The sequence below is a fragment of the Centruroides vittatus genome, unplaced genomic scaffold (assembly GCF_030686945.1).
Source record: "Centruroides vittatus isolate TY-2023 unplaced genomic scaffold, ASM3068694v2 contig_1049, whole genome shotgun sequence".
Taxonomy (NCBI): Eukaryota; Metazoa; Arthropoda; class Arachnida; order Scorpiones; family Buthidae; genus Centruroides; species Centruroides vittatus.
This window is the reverse complement of record NW_027120677.1, coordinates 222,260-244,863: the sequence shown is the minus strand read 5'-3', so window position 1 is coordinate 244,863 and position 22,604 is coordinate 222,260. Positions and strand designations below refer to the sequence as shown.

At 26.0% G+C, this 22,604-nt stretch overlaps 1 protein-coding gene across 3 annotated transcripts in view; it reads left to right on the top strand.

Annotated features, from left to right (window-relative positions):
* The first annotated feature begins 597 nt into the window (after positions 1 to 597).
* Positions 598 to 22,604, top strand: part of LOC136970660 (KH domain-containing, RNA-binding, signal transduction-associated protein 2-like) — a 49,666-nt gene continuing 27,659 nt past the window's right edge. For all 3 annotated transcript variants that reach the window (XR_010880015.1, XM_067265131.1, XM_067265120.1), the window contains exon 1: positions 598 to 821. Coding sequence is in view for 2 of the 3 variants with exons in the window: in XM_067265131.1 (XP_067121232.1) it covers positions 659 to 821 (163 nt within the window). In the remaining variant the exon portion in view is untranslated. The remainder of the gene's footprint in view (positions 822 to 22,604) is intronic.

Below are 22,604 nucleotides of genomic sequence, written 5' to 3'. Positions count from 1 at the left end.
GTGAATTTTTTCTTCGGTAATCGATTGCAAATATTGTAATATTTTATATATATTTTTTTAAAATTAAAATTAATTCTTTATATACAGGTCGAACCTCTTAATAACGGCCACCTCTAAACGGCGGACATTTTATTATTTTATTTATTTGTTTTTTTTTAACGAAATAACTTTCGAACAACGGCCATTTTTTTTAATGTTCTTATCGGTGTCCGTTGTTCACAGGTTTGACTATAATTTCCGAAATTAATTATATATAAATATATTGTAATTTTATTTATACAAATTTAAAAAAAAATAATAATTAGATTTATAATGAATTAATTTAATAATAAAATATTTAATTTATATTTTTTTAAAAAAAACAACAAATTGTTTACATTAAAAAGAATCGTAATAATAAATTAAAACTAATTAATAAATACATTTAAAAGAACAGTTTTTTTAATTCAGAAATTAGTTTTTAATTAGTAATTTATAAGTAAATTTATTAAATTTTATAAATTTAATTGTATTTTTTAAACGTGTAAACGTGATTATTTTTTTTATTGTCGGAAGAAGACGGTGTCTAAGTGGCGCGTGTTGTCTTGGATACGGTGAGATATTCATCCGCCAGGGATTCAACAGAAGCAACGTGTTGGTCGGCATCAGAGAAGCGAAGATGGAAGAAGAATCGTCTCCTACAACAGCAACCGATTTACAAATGTCTACTGCATTAGACAACTCGAACAATTCAGAAATCGCTACATATTTATCAGAATTAATCTCCGAAAGAGATAAAATACCGAGTGAATATCAACTTGCAACGCGTTTGATTGAACAAGGTGAGTTGCGTAATAATCTACCATTTTTCAACCACTTTTAAATAAATTCTCCTATTTGTTTTACTTATTTATTAATTCCGATCGATTAAAAACACTTCCAAACGTCGTTTTACTCAAAATGATAAATATATTTATTTATTAAAATTAATATTTTTTATTCAACGATTTTACCTTATCCTACGTGAAATTTCTATGTAATTTTTTAAGTACATTTACGAGAAATTATTTTATGCACTTAAAAATTATAGAAAATAGTATTATAATTATTCATTTTTTTACAATAAAAATATTAAATTAATTACTTATAATGTAAACAATGTCAGGGGCGAATTTGTATATAATATATATTTTTTAATATAAAATTAAATTTAATTAATAAATAATTGTTTATCCGATAAATATATATAAATATTTATAGTCGGAATTTATTCGCTCAATTAACATTCATTAATGATAACGTTAAGGCATTAATACGTCACACAGTAGATAAATAGTAAAGAAAGGCGATGACCAAGTTTTGAGATGACCTCATTGGCTCGTTGGACTAGGACATCTATTATTGTGTCTGCCTGTCTTTAAGCATTGTTGCTCTGTCTACTATTTGAATAAATGACAATTCGGCTTTCTTCTCATACTTTCACCCCTCTACTCTATCTCCCTCCCCTTCTCCCTTTACTCACTCCATTTTTATGAGTTAAAAGCGCCGAAATCATGTTTAAAATCAACATTTTAACCATTTTCTATTGATCTTTAAACCGCATATTTGTGTTTTTTAGTGTGAAAGAACCGACGAGGGTCATCGTTGATCCTAATGTTGTATAAATACCAGGATTGATCTTACGATGTTCTATCTAAACACTGTTATCGCTTGAATCTTTTCATCACTTCTTTCATTGCTGTATATATATATATATATATAATTTCAACGTTTCAAGGATTTAGGAATGTATTCAGGTGTGCTCTTTAGTAGAAGTTGTGGAGTGATGTGATATTTTGGAAACTTTTTCTTCAAATAACTATTTTATTTTTTAAAAAATGTTTGAGATTTTTTTAAACGTTGAAGATTTAGATCGTAATCAGTATAAAATACGATACCTTTTTTTACCTTATATATATATATATTTATATTTTTATAACGTGAGTTTGTCGAGTCGTAAGGAGACGTATACCATCGCCTACGTTATACCCTTTATAAATATAAAATAACGGGCGTAATGATAAATATTTACATAAAATTAGAAAATATTAAATTGAAAATAATATTTAAAACTATTAAAATGTGTATTTAAATTCATTTTTTTGCCGTTTTCGTCTAGCACATTCCATTAAGGATCGCTTCTAATACTTAAATTATACGATAAAAATATTTTAAAAAAATGTAAATTTACATTTAAAAAATTAAAAATATATTTAAATTAACTATTTAAAGAGATATATTGCCGATTTTATACATTAAAGAAGCTGTTTGAATGTATTAAACACAAAGGATGCTGTGATAAATAATTGAAATCGTTCGGTTATGAAAGTTGAATGCTTTGTAGAATCGAGTCGAAAGTGAATTTACAATAAAAATATATACAAGAACATGAAGATTTTTTATGTTAAAAATATAATATCACTTACACAGCATAAAAATTAAATATATTTTAATAAATTTTAATATGATTTTCACTTTAAATCAACAAAATAAACACATTTTTAATCTTCTATCAGGGGGAATTATGATTAATTAACAAGCATCTCGAGGCATTAGGAGAGAAGGATGTGCACGATTCTTTACTTTAACTTATACACTTTCTTAGCTTTTAATTAGTTCAAATGCAATATTCTACACATTCGCACTCTTGTTTTCAGCAATTGTATGCAGATACAACAGTTCAATACGATGTCTTCCTATTCGTTGTATCCATGGTTACAAGTCTTTCATCTGGATGATTCCATCCTGTTAATTTTCAGAGAGAACGAGGAAGATATCTTGTCATTTTTCTTCAGAGTGTCTGCTGCTGTTGATATACTTCCCCATCTGTGGTCTTTTCTTTTTACAATGATATAATAGTCTCGAGCTTTCTCCTTCCCCTTTTTATTTAAGTTTATATTCCTTTATAAAGAAGAATTTTTATAGTCTTTTCTATGCAGAAGCAGCATTCAAACAGACAAAATTTGTACACTTAATTTGTAAAATTATTCTAAATATATTTTATTATTTTTAAAAAATTATTTATCTTTTTAAATATACAAACCTGAATTTTATCTAAATATTATCATATTATATTTATAAAATATGGAAATTTGAGATCATTTTATAAGAAATTATACATGGGGGGAAGGAGGAAGTGGGGAAAAAATGCTGTTTTGGAAACTTTTAAGAATTTTTATAAACAAAATTCTTATTTTATGAATTTTTTAAAGTTTATTTTCTCTTTTTTTAAATGTTTTTTTATATAACTAATTATGAATTTTTTAGAAACATTTCTTTATTTTTTCTTGTTATAAAGTCTGTTAATTATCCTTCTTGTACGTTAGCTCTTAGCACATTTCCTGTTTAAAATCTTCTATTTTTTCACCTCCAAGATGGAGGGATTTTGTTCTAATTAAAAGAATGTTGTAAGCTTTAAAATTAAATTATTCCAAGTAGCCTATTTGGCATGATTACAATACCTTAGGCATTGACAAAAGTAGGTAAACACATTAATATCAAACTTAATAAAATTAAAACCAAAAATAACTTATAATTATAAAATTATAATATTTTTATGTTAATTTATATTAAAAAATCATTTATATATTCCTTTATATTTCTCTAATTTCACCCCCCTTTTTTTAATCTCAATAATTAAGTATATTTATGCACTTTATTAATGTTTTATAATTTTATTTCCTTATAAAACTTTATAAAAATTAATTATAATTAAAATTTATTAAGAATTATTTAATATAAATTAATAAAAATTTGGCTAAATTGTCTAAAAGTTACTCCCAGTTACATTATTATTGACACCTCCAAAAATTAATTTAAATGTTGTAAATATTTTAATAAATTATTTTTAAAATATTATTTAAATAAAAAAAAAGTATTTAAAATTTTATATTTGTAAAAGAATAATTATTATTTTATATTTAATCATTAAAAAAATGCAATTAAAATCACCATTCTTTTAGCTTAAAGTGATACAGTATATAAGACCCTGTAAATTATAGTTTTTAATTAAAATAAATAAGTAAAAATTTATTTTTATAGATAAAACTGTTAATTAATTAATTAAAAAAATTAAATTTCTTAAAAATTAATAATTATTTTATATTTAAACATTGAAAAAATGCAATTAAAATCACCATTCTCCTAACTTGAAGTGATGCATAAGATGTTTTAAATTACAGTTTTTAATTAAAATAAATACGTAAAAAATTATTTTTATAGATAAAACTATTAATTAATTAATTAAAAAATTATTTTTTTTTAGAAATTAATAATTATTTTATATTTAAACATAAAAAAAGAACTTAAAAAATCAGTTTAAAGTGGTGCATAATATGCTGTAAATTACAATTTTTAATGATAAAATTTTGATTTAAACTTTAAAAAAATGGATTTTTTAAAAAGAAAATATTTTAAACTTACGTTTTTATACAAAAAAATTCTAGATTAAACGTGTAAAAGTATAAAAAAAAAGTAAAAATATCCCCACAGTTTATATAAGTTCACCCAACTCAATCAATGTGGAAGCTAATGGGTAATGACTTCCTTATCTTCTCTGCTATTTGTTATACTCTACGTTATCTTTAAGAGTGTAGAAGATTCGGAAATTGCGAGTGTAAGAATCAGTTGTGCATCTGTAAAACAAGCAAAAAAATATATATTCATAGATTCAAATATTCGAAATTTTTAAATCGTCAAATCAGCAAATCTTATATATATAAAGCTTAAAATAAAATAACAATAACAGAAAAAAAGGGGGACAGGAATTTATTGCTTTCACTGTTAAAGGTTCGTTGAACTGAAATAAAAAAGATTAGCTGACTAGCAACAGATAAAAATATTTCTTGGCAAGATATTTTAACTGATAAATTGTTTTAATTGTTTATATTAAATCAAAGTAAACAATAATAATTATATAGTAACAAATGTTTCATGGTTAATGCTTGTCGGTGGTGGCATTTTGCCATATTTAATCGATTTTACATGCCTTCGTTTATGGTAAAATTGTAAGGAATTTCTACTGTTTAACCTCTTTCAAGTAGGACAATAAGGGATTAAATGAAATTTTTTATTTAATTTTAGATTCTAGAAGAGAGGAAGTAAAATTTAACTATGTCCTCTCCAGATGAATCTGTGAATTCTCTTCTAATTTATGTTGGCTTGTTGTTTTCTCTGATAGAAAATGAAAATTTGAGAATATTAATGGTTAATTTTAATTAGAACAATTAAAAAACAAATTAAATTTGTTCCATTTTGGATGATACAAAAGATAAAGTGAGATTTAAATAACGTTTTCTGTATGATAGATCAGCATCCTTGTCTGTTTTAAATCGCTGTTTTAGGCTTGTAAATTATATTAAAATGCAAGAAAATTATACATTATATGATTTTTGAATTAGAATAATCAATATATGTATGTATATTTTGACGATATAGAAGATAATTAACGTTTTCTAGATGATAATTCTATAATCGTTTTCCATTTTTAACAGAGTTTGTGCTCCTAAACTAAGTTAAAATTTCAGAAAATGTTTACATTGTATAGTGTTTTCTGAATCAAAACAATTAAAATAAATGATATTTACTCGATTTTCAGATATCATAAGAGAGGCAATAAAATTTAAACGGTATTCATCAATAAATCAATGCATCCATTCCCATCTTTAGTAGCACTTAAGTTAAATGCTCCTAAACAAACTGATAATTCAAGAAATTTTCCATCTTATAAAGCCTCTTTGAACTAGAATAATTAAAAATAGATAAAATTTATTTGATGCGAGATGCCAAAGGACAAAAATAAAAATTAAAAGAAAGAAGGTTTAAACAACATCCTTCAGTTGATAAAATAACTTATGCATCCTCCAGGGATGATATACAGATATGCTAAAATGACACATACAATGGAGTTGTCAGGCTAAACAAACAAAAATATAAATCTTTTCACTCGCCCATCAAAGCAGAATTTTTAAAAAAAAACAAACAAAAATATTATTTTTCTTACGATTTTAATAATAAAATTTAACAGAATATCAAGAAGTTTGATGCAAATTAATTTTTCGGGCCTCTTCTCTTATCACTTTAATTAATTATCATCCAATCCAGTTATAGTATATTAAACAGTCTTGTGTTGTTTTTTTTATTATTAAGATACGCTCCCACTCTTCTTGTTTTTTTAAGTTATAAAAGCTTTGTTAGGTTCGGTTAGAGTGGCGAGTTAATTTTCTATCATTATTACTTTTCAGGTTGGTCGTCGTTATCGATTGTGGGTGTTGTAAAACCCAAGTATTTATTCAAACAAATTGTCATTTTCGTCTCTCTAGGGTACCACTTTAATGATGATAAAAACAATATTTTATGACAGTCGTAATCTTTATATAACGTTCATCCATCATATATTACAACTTCGGGTTTTTCTAGTCAATAACTTTCATTCACATCATTCACCCCCCCTTCTATACACTAACAATACAGAATTACGTTTACACGTAACCGGTTTATTAAGTTCTCATTTAATTTCTTCGCTTTAAAGTTTATGTTGTTGTTGTTATTATTTTTTTTCTGTTTCGAACGTTGTTATTATCTAATAACACGTGACACAAAAAAAGTACAGAATGATTTTAAGAACAACAGACAAGGCAGATGATTTCTGTCGTCCTGAGACGTACACCAGCTGGTCGATTATACCAATGTTTTGGTTTACCCAATTCTTTATTTGATCCAGTTGTATTCTAACAACAACAAATCGTAATTTTGTTGGTTTATTTTTTAAAATTTCACACAGAAAACTACTTTTTTTTTATAACATAAACCACAATATACACCTTTATAATCGCCTTTAATTCATGCCCTATTATGGGCGATTATACTGTTTTAGTTTTCCCAATTCTTCACGTGTTCTGGTAGCATTTTTCTTGTTTTTTTTTTTTTTTTATTCTTAAATTCACACACAAAGCTATCTCTTTTAATACTCTAAACCTGTGGTTGTTAATCTGGAGTTGTAGGGTGAGAGAATTTTTGTAACACCTTTTTCTGAGAATAAAATTTTCTTTATTTTTCCCACCTTTTTTTTAAATTGATAACAGAGTCTTTTTTAAAAACAAAAAACTTAATTTAAAAGTATAATTATGTATATTTTTTTTCCTGTTGTAAATGCATAATTTATCCTTAAATGTTTTTATATTAATGAATGGGTACAGATGAATTTTCTTTCTTAATTGCTTAAGCTGTATCTAAAGTTAGGATAAATACACGTGAGAACACGGGAACCCTCTTAAATAGAAACATTTAACTAATTTTTCTTGAAAATTGAAAGAATTCCTTTAAAAATTCAAAGGGCGAGCGAGGGCAGAGTAAAAGGTTAAGAACCACTAGAACCACTGCTCTAAACCACAATCAACGTGTAACTTTATAAAAGAAATTTACTTTTTATCCAATAAAATTTTGGTTTATCCAATATTCTACTTGATCCAGTAGCATTACAGCAATAAAATCTGTTATTTTTAAGAAAAATTTAAGAAAAAATCTAATTTTTTTTAATGCTCTAGATCATAATCAACACGTAGTTCTTACACTTTTATGGTCGACTACACCAATTTATCCAATTTTTTAAGCATTGTAACAACAAAAAATTCAATTTTATTGTTATTTTGAAGGAAAATTCAAAAACAAATTTAACTTTTTTTTATATATTCTTAAGCTAACAACACTACTTTTCTAATAGTCTCTATCAAATTTCCTTGCAAGCGACACTCATAATATTGTAAGAGTTAGTAAATTATTAGATTTTTATTTTTTAATATTTCTATTTGAAAGTTAACTGGGCGTTTTTATTGGCTTTGTTTTTTTTCTATATATATTTAGATTTAAAAAAAATCTATCTCAGTGCATAAAAGCTAATGGAAGTTCTTTATCATTAGATGCGTTAAAAACACGGTCGTCGTTATCTTCCTTCCGGTTAGAGAAAGTATTGTATGAATTATTGAGTCATTACTGGTGAATTTCGAAATATTCAGAATATAAGACGAAGTAACTTACAGAATTGCTTCATTTTTACGACGTTCTAACTCCATTTTTTCCTCCTTGGCTCCAAAGTTTCATACTGATTTAATCTTTACATTGCTTAATAGTTATTACTTTAATCCTCATAAAACTTTTATCTTTCCTTTATCTTCTAGATCAATGATAATTTCTCATTGTTCCGAGCTTTTATATAATGTAACAGTGTAATAAAACTTATTAAATTATCAAATTTATCTATGCTCTGTACCGGGAAATGCGTACAAGATACCGAATGTAAAGTTTGCTCTTCTTTAAAAAAAAAAAGAATAGCAAAAAAATCCTTTAATTATTAAATCTGTATAAAGTTATACATTAATTCCTTAAGATGTGAATTTTTATCTATTTAGAATATCTTCTCGTGTTTTACATACTCCAACTCATGTTTAGATTTAATATAAAATGTAAGTATTTACATGTTCTCGTTTGGTTATTCGAATTTACTCGATGTAGGACCTACTTTTCGTGATAATCTTTAAATATTCAAAGGGGGGGTTCAGATTTTCGTATATACTTGACATATTGAAAGTGAGTTATGTTTTTATTTCACACGTTTACATTCACATGTACTCATTCATAATCTGTCGACTTACCACACAAGTCGTAATAATTTTGTATTTAATCGAACTTATAATATATTTTTTTAAGTAAAGGATATTCGAAGATGTTCACAAATTCTTCCAAAAAATCGATAATTTTGAAATTTCTCCTCCAGAATATTAGGGATAGTTTGCAGCAGGTCATCATCTAGTGCTCAAGAAAATCGCTTTCTTATTCAAGATGCAACGTAATTTTTCACAGAAATTTCCCAAGTTTCTTTTATGATGTTTACTAAACGAATATTTGCGGATGGATAAATACTAAAAATATAATATATTTTTTTAATATTTAAATGTAAAATTAAATTTTATCGTCTTTAAATTTAATTAAAACGTGTTTCTAAAGCACTCGAAAAGTATCATCGATTCGTTTTTTGAAGTTGTTTAGAATTGTTTAAGAATTATTTATGATTTTTCTACTAATTGAAAATGCAAATATGGAATGAAAAATAAATAAATAATTAATTAATTTTATAGTATTTTTATTCAAATATCTTTAAAATTAATTAAAATTTGAATATAGTTGTTGGTTATAACGAAATTTAATGTCAAATAATCAATTATTTCAAATGGAAAGTGTAATTCATTTTAGTGTAAAATAATTTAGATGAAGAAGGTGAATAATTATCGAAATCGTTTTTATTTCTTCATCAATTTGTCATACTCTATCTCCCTTACTAGGTGTGTGTGTATGTGTATGTATGTAACAATGATAATTTTTAATTATATGTTGACATAGCAGATTTACATCTTCATTAATTCTAAACAATATATTGGCTGAAAAAGATTTTATTTTGTTTATTTTTCTCTTAATATTTAGTCTATATTTTCTCTTTTAATGAATTAAATTAATTTTATGATAATCTTATAACGCTGAAAATTCTTTTGTATTCAATTGTTTATGCTTGTTTTCGTTCATTTTGTTTCTAATTTTAATGTTTAAATATTTGTTTATATTTTACGCGTGTTTTAAACATTTTAATTGATTATTTTGACACGTTTTTGTTTAGAAAATCTTACATTATTTGTTTATATTTGTAAGATTCTTCTCGTGTCTTTAGAGTGTTAGTTGCTTGTACAGTACGTAACACCTTCCTGTTTATGTGTTTAAATTTCACACGTTTCTGTGTTAATTATCGCGATTAAACATCATGGCTTATACTTTACACGTAACTGTTTATATATATTTCACGTTCTTGTTACACGTGTTCATGTTTACATGTCAATTTTCCGTATTCTATTGTTAAGATGCGCAAATTGTTAATTGAATTTTTGGAATGTTTTGTCTAGAATATTTAAATTTTAGATCTTCCTATTTATATTCTACATTAAACTTTACATATTTATATTTATGTCAATATTTGTATGCTATTTTTTTTTTGTTTATTTAGAGCAATACGTAACACGTTTCTGTGTTAAATAGCTTAACTGAACTTGCACGTGAACAGGATAAGCAGAACAGAAACTTCAGTTCAGTTCCTGTTCTGTGTTCCTGTTCAAATACTCGTGTTTACATGATATTATTCCATGTATTACTGTTAAAATATTCAGATTATTATTACTCGAATTTTTGGTATATTGTATTCGGATACACTTTATATAAATTTATTTACATGTTCCAGTTTACATGCTAAAATTTTAAATGTTCCTATTCTTATATATTAAAGTGTAAATATTTATATTTGTATGCTTCTAAAATGGATTGTCCATGTCAAAGTGCTGACTTTTGCCCTCGTTTTATAATTACAGTTACAATTACAGTTATAATTACATGTTTCTGTTAACAAGTCTAACTTTACTTGTTATGTACTCCTCTTCGTATAATTTACATGTTTCTATTGTTTTGTCAATTAAACAATTATTTTAAAAATATTTTCTTATTAAAAATATATAAATTAAGAATTTTATAATTAATAAATCATTTTTTTTTAAAATTATTAAAATTTACATTATTTTTTCCAATTTGGCTGCGCATTATATACAGATTTTACGAATTATTTTAGTCGTAAATGGTATTTAACGTTGAAATTTTTAAATTTTGAACTCTATTAACATTAAAAAAACTGTTAAAGTGTCTTATTTCCTTATTTAAATTATATAAAATTGCATTAAAGCATGCAATTATGGTTACCCTTTAAAAAATTGAAAATTTCTTTTGTATTATGCACAAAAATAATTAAATTATTGCGATAATTGGAAGGAAAAATAAATAAATAAATTTATTCTTATTATTTTTTTTAAGCATATACAAAAATTGGACTAATTTTACATGCAGTTTTACTCGGGTAAACAGGATAAGGTAATTACATGTTATGTATCAAGTGATAATCGGCTACCGAACTCTTATATCGAATTACTTATAACAGATAAGGGCTATTCACTGATGTTGCCTCTATAACGAGACTTAACCGAGTTAAATCAATGAAAGTAACGCTGAATTTCTCGAAAATTTAGTTGATGTTGCTGATTATTTTCTAATTGCCTCTTTTGTATTGTTGAAAAGGGTTCTCTTTTTTTTCTTCTTCTCCATCTTCTTCTTCTTCTTTATCACATTAATTTCATTAAATTACAAAAAAACAAGAGCTAGATTTAATCTGTTATCTTGTGTTAAAGATACTACTGTATCGTTTTTCATCCTAAGGTTTAAACCCAATTCGATTAGATGATCGAAAATATTACTTTTTGCTATGATAGCAAATACACTTTACTCCACTAACCATGGAAAAAATTCTTTTCGATTTCTAGTCGAACGTAATATATATATATATATATATATAATGTTGGATTTTTCAAGATTTCCAATCATATTTTTAAGTACGGGTGTCAGAATTTGACACTTGTATTGAACCTTAAAGTCTATTCTTCACCTGGAATCTGTTAAGTCCATCTAGCATCGATCGTTATCAAAGGATTCTTGATGTAGTCTACATCAAGAATCCTTTACCCGACCATTCGCTTTTAAAACGATATACAGTGGATCTATCTGCATATCTTTTGTAAATATATTATTTTTCAATCGAATGGGGGGGGGAATGCTTGGAAGGATGTCGATATGATGGAAATGCCCAAAGCATATCCACCTGTCGGCAGTTCTGGAGCATCGATCCATCGATTGGTTCCAAAAGCACGAATCTGACCTGAGATATCAGCGACACCTATTCCATTCCCCCTCCTGCCTCGTGCTAAGTGATGAAGTGTCCTCCTCCTCCCCCTTCTGTTAAGATCGATACCGTCTCAGTTGCGTTAAGTTACTGAATTTCATACGTAAAGTGATGTTAGTGCCACTAGAAATAACGTCAGAAATATAAATTCAAGTTTTTCTCTCTCTCTCTCTCTCTCCCTCTCCCACAAAGCTTTTTACTATTTTACTTTTTACAAAAATATAAATTCGACTTTGTTTTCTCGATAAGATCCTTCTTGAAGAACAAATATCAATTTGTTTTTTTTTTCTTTTCTTTCTTCGGTACGTGTTGTAATGACATTAAATCTTATCTAAATTAACGTTTGATGAAGTTTAAATATCGTTATCATGTGTTAAATAAGTTTAAGAAATTGTAACAAATTAGTGTAGAAAACTACGAAAAATGGTAACAATTATAGGGTATTTTTCTCATGTTTTAAGATTAATAAGATTAAGTTTAACTGAAATAATTTCATAATTTTGTTAAAGATAATGTGAACAGGTGAACTGTACATACTCCATTTTAAAAAAGAAATTTGTTTACTGAAGTTTCTTACAAGTTTGAGTGCAAACCCTGTTGCAATCTGTAGCATAGGACTTATCTGAAAGTTCAGTACGACATAATTATGCATTAACATTAAATATATATATATATATATACAGTATATAAATGTAAACATGTTCTAAAACTTTTTTCTATTTCCTTTAGAGTTTACATCAGAAAACATAAAATTTAAATTTGTTGCCACAATCTTTTCTCGTTTTCTTTAACTTTAACATAAGAAACATAAATCCAAGTATATTCTTTACATTCTTTTCCCATTTTCACTTCGTTTTACACCAGAAAAAATAAATATTTAAGTGTGTTTCTACATATTCTTCTTCCTGTTAAGCGTAAGAAAACATCAATTCAAATTTGTTCCATACGAAACACTTTCCACTCCCTTTGTTGTATAATAAAGAGTATACTTTATAAAATAATTTATGCCTTTTTTCCAATAATAATTATCGGTTTTTACGAATAAAATCTCGAATTAAAAATCATTAAGTTGTAGGAAAAGTAAAAAAAGAAGAAGAAGAAACGATTTAAAAATTTAATGTAATGAACAGTTTCCTATGGAGCACCATTAACTATAATCAAGTTTAATAGACTTACAAGTAAAAGGTTAAATTTGTATATTTTATAATGAACTATTAAGTTGTTTCAGTTGAGAATTTTGCGTACAAACATCTTGTTTTGTTTATCTCTTAGTTGACAGTTGACAAATTATATTTTTCCCTAATACTCTCGGCGTTTTGACAGGCAATTTTTTCTTCTCCCTTATTTAAATAATAGTTCCTAACACATTTATCAAATTAAAGTCAAATTTAATTAAACAATTGTTTCACTTGTCTTGAAATCTGGATTCTTCTTCTTTTTATTGTTAACTTAGTAATTACTTAATAGAGATGCTTGTTTAATCGTGTTTTTTTTAGACTTAAAGAGCGCTGTCATGACTTCAATTCTACTTTAAAATACTTTTTATAGCTTATATTTTTTTCATTTTAAACAAGATGTTTTTATGTAAAAATGCATTTTTTAAAAAGGATTTTCATACACAAATTCCATTCACTTCGAACACGATTCCTGTTGTTTGAAATTTAAATAACGTTTCGAGTTGAGGGACCAGAAAAAAATTGATTTTTATACAGAAATAATCTTGATACTTATGCCAATATCTCTTGTTACTTTATTAGATTTGTTAGCAATAAGGTATCTAGGTTAACAAGGTCTTGCGAGCATTCCAAACAAAGCCTTTAAGACAGCAATTATATGAGAATCATAAAGTAAATAGGTCTGCAATAACATTTTATTTCAGTTGTTAGAGGTAGAATTAAATAAAAAAAAATTCTATAAACATTGATGGTTCCTCGCGATTTATGTGATATACGAACGTTAAATGTTTTAATCAATATCAGCTGCGATTGGTTAATGAAATGAAATGGGCGGAGATATGCTAATATTATCAACTTTTTAAGCATTGTTAAAAACATTATCGCTTTGTAACTTACTTATAACGTAGAAGACAACATATATAACAATGATTTAAGATTTATTTTATCTCATTTATTATACATCAGTTGCTTGTTTAGTGTAAAACAACTCTTTTTTTTATTTGTATTTTTAAAAATAATAAAAACATTAATATAATTAGGATATTTATCGTTACTAAACTGCTAAAATGTCTCAGAAAATCCTCCAAGTCCCACAGCTGTTTCACCTCTTATCCGATAATTATTCCCTATTCACTATCAATCATTAATTATGTCGAAATATTTACTTAATAAACGATAGCAATTATTACATTTATGTTGATATTTGTTAAAGAAATCGTCAATATTTCGTCTGAAGAATTTAATAAAAATATATTTAGTAGCATTTTTCTTTATTATTACTTGAAAAATTAATTTTATAAATCGTACGGTTCATTGTCTGGTGACACCAGTCTACTGTAACTGACCCAGTTGCTATGGTGATTGTCATCTTGTATAAGGTGTTTACATTCATTAAATCATGTTTCTCAAATTGTTTACATTCTTCAAGTTATTATCTTTGCCAATTGAAGTTGTTATTGAAACTATTAATTTCAGCTTTAGTTAATAACGCATGATTTACTTCATTTTGAATTCACTTTCGATGGACTTTTGTGTTGGGATTGATTGATTTCTAATGTATGTATGATTGATAGATATTTTCGTGCTTGGCCCTAGAGACTAATGAAGCCTGAAGGCTTACATACAAGTTCAGCGCCCTTTCGTCGCAAGTGATCCATCAAGCAGACATAAAAGAGCTTTTGCACGACTTATGGAAGAGACAAGTTAGTTATTTTGCCCTTTGACCTCTTTTCTCTACGTACTTCGGACGTCTCTTGCCAGCTGCAGATGTTTTGCTTGATGATGGAACAATTCCTTTCTATAGGAAAACAGTAATATTGATTTTTATGCAATGGTTCATCGCACGAAATACTCTTTGAGAAATTTATGAGAACGTTTCTACCTTATTACAGATTTAAAAATTATATATATATATTTGCCCACAATTATCCTCCCCTGTCGTAGTGGGTTGCTGTTTATTTATATGGCCAATTTAAGTTTCATTCCATCATCTCATTAATTATACAGGATTTATTCTGGAGACGATCAATGAGGATTGAAAACAAATGGTTGAAAATTCTCTGTGAGTAGAGCGTACTAACATATCCCATCAACATCTCTGGCAATTAACTGCTGTAGTTAACTTTATGCAGTTGACTATTAATCCGTTTGAGCGTTAGTAAAGGAAATGAAACCAACCGTCAACAAGATCTATTATTCTCTAGAGCATAATATTATACTAGAAATTAAACAGGTAATCTAGTCAAAGTAAATCCCATTTTGACGAACTTATTAGATCTAAAATAGTTCTTGAAAATTTAAAATATATTTTTGGACATTTTCCCTGTGTTAACACAAGTGCTGTTTATTTACATGACCAATTCAAGTTTCATTTTACAAAGCATAAGATAAAATTTTACAAACGTCTTTATTAACGTAGCTAGAAATTTTCTAGCGCAGTTAAATTACTTTATAACTTTAATTTGATTAATTAAAATATTCTTTTAAATAATAAAATTTAAATAGAATTGCTGGAGAAGCAGAATATAAATGGAAAAGATCCTATGAAACATACGTCGTCCTCTGCTATATACGTTGGATATTAAACTGAAAGATTTTTTACGAAGTTCGTCTGAATATTCTTAGCTTAACGATGATTGGCTGGTGAATTTGAAATTAACACCAAGTGGCGAATCGTTGTCTATTTTCAGTTTTTAAACCAACCGTAGTTGAGATATCCATATTTTAATGAATTTTTAGCTATTTTTTAAAGATTTTATCCAATTTCTTTATTGAGTTTTTATCATCTATACATATCTAGAGTTAGTACACCTGGATAATTTAGAAAAATATTTACTCAAAATATCCATTAATCTTCTCAATTATAAAGCCTTTACAATGACATAGATTTATCATACAAAAAAATTCTGTTAGATAATTTTCTTTAATGTATATATTCAAAGGAAAATTACATGAAACATTACAATAATTTATGAGGTTCTTTTCAAAGTTATTATCAATAAAGTTATGAAATTCAATTATATTTTACTTTTAAATTTATTTCTTACAAATAAAATATATTTTACAATAAAAAGAAGCAAAAGAAGATGAAAAATGAGGCAATATTTAAGGTTAGTAAATGTTTGATAAAGCTGTTCACTTCAAAAATTCTCATAGAAAATAGTGCAGAAATTTATTCAAGGGACGTGTCATTGAAGAATGAAATATGATAATGATCCTGTTATTCGTTTAAGATGGAAAAACAAATCGTAAATTCTCGTATCCCTCGATTCTGATACGAATCAGTATCATACATTTGTGATATCTTTCGCTTCACTGCATATCCTTTGGTATTATAATTGAAGTCAATAACATTATAGACACTTTGACAAATAATTCTCATTTATGGTTATTGCCAAATCTTATGATAATCGTATTAAAACTGTGAATAAAAAATGTCGTTTTATTGACTGTAATTATAATACAAAAGAAATATGTCAAAGACAGATGCAATAAATGCTCTATTTTAATAGCGAGTGATCAATTCAATATCCTTTCTGACGTGTACTTATCCATTCAAAATCTAATAGAATTTCAACGTGGGTGTTATTATTCTAGATCATGGAAATTACACCTCCCAACGACGGCCACCTCTAAACAGCGGCCATTTTTTTAAGAATATATTTTTAAAAGTGCATCCAAAATAACTTCAAACAGTGACCATCTCCGAGTAATGTCAGTGGCCGTTGTTCAGAGGTTTGAATGTACAGTAAAACGGAAACCTGCCTAAACGGGAAAATTCTTCAGAACGGCGCGATTTTCTATGTTAAAAATAAACCTGTTCAAAACAAAAACCCGCCAAACCGGAAAAAATATTTGGTACCGTACGATTCCGGTTTATGCAAGTTTTACTGTACATCAATTTTAGTATGCGAGGAAGAAGACTGTGATTAAAATACAAAATAAATATGTAATTTATAATGCTCTATATCACACGAGCGATTCTAGCCAAAGTCCAATAGAATGCCAATAGTATTGGTGCTATTATCCTGAATCTTTAACTATATGGTATCCTTATTCTATCCTATTCCTATATAGGATCCTTGTCCTATACTCTTATTCCATAATCCTAAATCCTTAACTATCAATCGTTAATTATATAGGAAAGTAGAGTACATAAAATAAATAGATGACTATAAAAAAGATAGTAAAATCAAGTTTTAAAATGTTCTATAAACGTTTACCATTATCTCGAAGAGCATACGTTGTATCGATTAATTAAACGAAGATAATTAAAAGGTAAAGATAAGCGAAGATACGCCTAATTATGTTAAATGATATGCTTTCCACCAATCACCGTTAAGATAGCCTTTTCATTATTAAAAACTTTTATGTCTGATTATCTTATATATATTTCATAAGACGAAAAATGTTCAATTTTAACATAAACGAAAAAGCAGAGAATTTTAATCATTTCGCTTCGTTATATCGAGATAAAATGGATAATTTATGCTTCATTACATCCGTCTACATTAAGGTAACGTCTGAGGTTCACGTTAATTTATTTAATTTTCAAGTTGCAACTATAAAAATAATTCTTCCCTAGACATCTCCAAGACACTTCATTTACATATTCATACAGTATTATAATGCACTGTAACTTGTTATAATTCCTTCTAACATTTCTCCTTTAACAATTTATGATTCTCAGTTCCAAAATTTTAAAATTATTTTTCTTAAAATAAGTGTCTTTCTCTATCCACTTCGTTATTATAAGCTATATAGGTGAGTGCATTGTTTTATTTTTTATTTTTTACTTTTTTTTACGATCGCCGCTGGTCACGTTTTAACGACGTATATGGTCTTCTCTATACCTGTCCACATTCAGATAATAGTAGAACCCGTTCATAAAAGACGAAACAAAGAAAATTTCATCATCTCTAAGTGCTTTATCATACCTCTATATAAATGACCAGAAATGGGTCATGGCAACCGATGAAAACTCACGATTTTTGAAGGAGCTACAAGATGCTATGACAATTTATTTGATCAAAACGTCGTAATTATTATAAATGATCAATAAATTGATTTGTGATACGTCCGTCATGTTTGTCTAGTCACCGTTATGTGACATTATCCGCTAAAGTATTGATATATATATATATATTGATGTTCTGTATTAGATATATATAATATTATAAAGCACTCAGCAAATCATTATAGATATACGTACTTAACACCTTACACTTTTTTCTCGGCAAGTGTAAGGTGTTAAGTACGTATATCTTTAGATATATATATCTTATATACGTTAAGATGTGTTAGTTGAGTTATTTTAATTGTAATTTAATTGATTTACTTTATGATAATTGTCTTTAGACTTTAATAATTACAAATTATTGTGCTATTGTTAACGAGGGTTGCTACGTGCTTCACCTATAGTTTTCAATATAAGTAATTTATATATAAAAGTAATTAATTAAATACTCTATAAATTCTTTAATTACAACACGATCAATAGGCATTACTACGTATAAGCTGATAAATTTCAATTTATATGCTGTAATGTCAATTAAATGACCAGAGAAAAAGCAAAATGCATTCGATATATCGATGCTAGAGAAGAAAATAAATGGATCATTTATTGTATTATTCTCTATTTTCTAGAATTTTAAATCGAACCAACGGATAAAAAGCCATCAGAATTACTTATAAAATAAATTTTGATCATAAAAATTCATTTTAATAATTTATATAATAATACGTAAAGTCTACATTGTTGAATTAATACTGTGTAAGTACATACGTGTATCTGTTATGTCTGCCTCTCTATATATATGTTTCTTAGCTTTTTATGGATTTATTGTGTGTCTGTCTGTATGTCTCTACGATGTACGATACATATTTACATTTCTAGAGGGTGGTTTTTTGCGCATATATGTATAAAGTTTACATACAAATGCGTTTATGTATGATATGTAACAGCTTGGTTTATCGATTTGACACTCGATTTAGCATACAAAAATTGATTTTAATAAATATCTGCGAGTATTTATAGCAAAAATACATCTGTATATCTCTTTAAAGTTGCTCATCATTCAACAAAACACGATCCAAACAACATCACCAAGTTTCTATAATGATGTAAGACATGACCTTGGACAGTTTCGTGCCTATAAAAATGGTCCTGTATTTGTCACTATTTATTAAAATTTAATTCATCAATTAAACATTCAGCTTATTAATTAAAATTAAAACCCAAATTTTAAGAATTTATTAAAAAATACAGTATTTATATACAAAAAAAAATTGAATAATATTAATATAAATAGAGACAATGCTTTTATATGTCATGTCACTGCTTTAAAATATATTTCAAATAATAAATTTTTATAAAAATAACTAAAATTTACAAACAATCCTTGAAAATTCCGGTTTTTCTAATACATATTCCCATAGTGATATAACACTTTGACCTTTGACACCGCAACAATAACGCTCGAATATTGCAAGAAAAAAACTACGTAATGAGCTTTAAAATGGAGAAATTTATATTTAAAAACATAAAAGAACGATTTAAAAATAGATTAAATGCATTAAAAACGATCGAATTAAAAATTATCTCAAGGATCTACATTGATTTATACACGTAACGAAGCATGACACTCCTCATAAGTTTAACGGAATTTATCATCAAAGTTTACAATCAAAATGCATTAAATGATTTCGAATGGAGAAAATCCATCAATTTAATCAAATTTACTATTAAGATAAATTGATATATATCGTTAATATACAGTCGATTCGGTTAAACTATCCGACGAACAATTGACTACATTATCGGGCCGCCATATTTGATACGAATATGGAAAATAAATCATGAATTTAATTATGTTTAAACTCGGATATCATCCAGATATCAATGTTATAAGATAGAATTTAATGTGGCGTAATGTCGATGTAGAAAGTTGATGACTTTGAAAGGATATATCTTTAATTATTCCACGGCAATTCCATAGATAGCATCTCATCAGCTTAAATTACTCAACTTTGAACACTTCCAATACAAACTTATCAGTTGAAATGTTCGTATTTTATTCTTTAAAAATAGAATTTTATTCAATTTCTATAAAATTATCGCTTCTAAATCTTCGGTTTATCTATTATTTTATTGTTTTCTACATCAGTTTAATTCGGATTTTATGGCTAAAAATGTCTTCGAGTATCAACACTTTGCAGAACTTTATGGTAATTTATTACTTATTTTTAGTAATATTTTATAGTTTCTTTTTAATATACGTAATAAATACAAGTAAAAAATGTGAAAGTGCACGTTTTTTCTTATAAATTCGATAATTAATTATAAAAAATTAATTATAAATTAAACATTTATTCACTCTACGCGATAAGAACTAGCTTAAAATGATAAATATTTAGCAATTTTTTTTGAGAAAATTGATTAAGTTATGGACAGAATTGTTCCTCGGGGTTTATTTTCAGTCGAGAACAAACATAAACATGTTTTTTTTATAGTTTAAGATTAAAAAATAGAAAAACAAAGTTGCAAGATGGTAGATATGATAATAACCCTCACGGTCTTGTTACGTAAATACATACACACCAACAAATGCTTCCTCGTGGAGCACGAAAAATCAAAGGAAATAAATAAATAAATAAATAAATCCTGTATATAAAATGTATTTATGTCGTAAAGTCAATTTATAAATCCAAGAAATTGTTGTTATTTTTTTTTTTTTTTTTTTTTTTTAATCTTCAGATTGTTTATTTCCTTGTTTTCTCACCACAAGATTCTTGTTCTTGTTCCATTCCCATAAGTGAAGATACATTTTTCTTCAACCTTTAGCTTTACAATAAGATTTTTATCAGTTAGATCTTTAACAAGCATCCTTCTGGGAAATTAAAGATTCTTTTAATAAGTCCCCTTACAATATTTTAACGACGTACAAGTGTTACATTAATAACAATATAATGTCGTTTAGTGTTACAATTCTTGACACAATTCGTAATTTTTTCAGCAATTTATCGTTTAAATTTATATCTTTTTAAAGCAATTTGTAACTTTAACACAATTTTTTCGACTTTCAACAAGGTTTTGTATTGTTTAAGCACAAAATTTTCGTAAAATTTTTAAATTTTTGCCATTTATCTTTGCAATTTTTCACAATTTGTAATTTCTTAGATTGTTTTTCCTTTACATGAATTTATATTACTTAGCGTTACAATTCTTCATGCAATTTGTAATTTTTAAAATTTCTGCAATAATTTATATTATTTAAGTACAAAATTTTCGAATTTTTATAAGGATTTCTATTATTTACAATTTAAATTTTAATACGATTTTTTTTTTCTACACAAATTTATACATTCGAGTGAAAATTTTTTCATGCAATTTGTAATTTTTTACACTTTATACGACAATTTTTGTCATTTATCGTTATAAATTTTATATATAATTTACAATTTTTTACGTTTTCTACAAGAATTTGTGTCACTTGTCCTTACGATTTGCAACCTTTTGCATTTTCTACAAGAATTTGTGACATTTATCGTTACAATTTTTCATATAATTTGGAATTTTTTCAAATTTTTACACGATTTTATATCGTTTAAGTTCATATTTTTCATTAAATCTGTCATATTTTTTTTAAAACATTTTCTACAAGAATTTCTATCACTTAACGTTGCAATACTTCATACAATTTCTACTCTTTTTTTCAATTTCTATACAAATTTAAATCGTTTAAGTGCAAATTCCTCATAAATTTGTAAATTTTTTATCATTTAAATGTAAATTACTTAATATTTTTTCGTGAATTAAGCTCTATTAATCCATTTTTTCTCGGCATCTATTGTTAGAGATTAGTAGAATTTCGCATCAGATTAATTTAAATTTCTTTGAATTTAATTATACAAAAATTTTTATTATTTAAAAAAACTTATAATTAAATATATTTTACCTTATTTTATTAAAGTTAATTACAACTTTTTTAAATTATAAGATTAAGGGAATTGTATAGATTACTTTAAAATCTATATAATTTAATTATGATAAAAAAATAGGGTAATACAATAAAAAATTACACAGTTACGTACTTCTAATTTTATTTTTTCTCGGGTTAAATGATTAAATATATTTTTTTTTACTTTATTTTCTTAATTTTTTATAATTAAATTTGCAGACTAAATTAATCTGATGTAAAATTTGGTTAATCTTCAGCAATAAAATCTTGATATTATACACTTTATACAGCATTAATCTCATTTTATAGACCTTAAGCGATTAAATTATACGTAAATTTACATAAAAATTTAAGATATTTAACAGAATAACAATTAAAAAAAATACAGTTTAAGGAAGATTAAACATTCTAATATTTTTAATGTAATTTAATAAAATATTAATTAAATTAAAAAATCGAATCTTAAAATTTAACATAAAGTTATATTTTTTGATATAATTAAACTTATTTAAAACCGTTATTTTCAATTTTAAAGTTTTGAAATTAAAAATAACGGTTACATTCAATTTCAACATTTTAAAATTGAAAATAACGGTTTTAACGTCATGCGTGATTGTTACGTTTCCTCATTTGCTA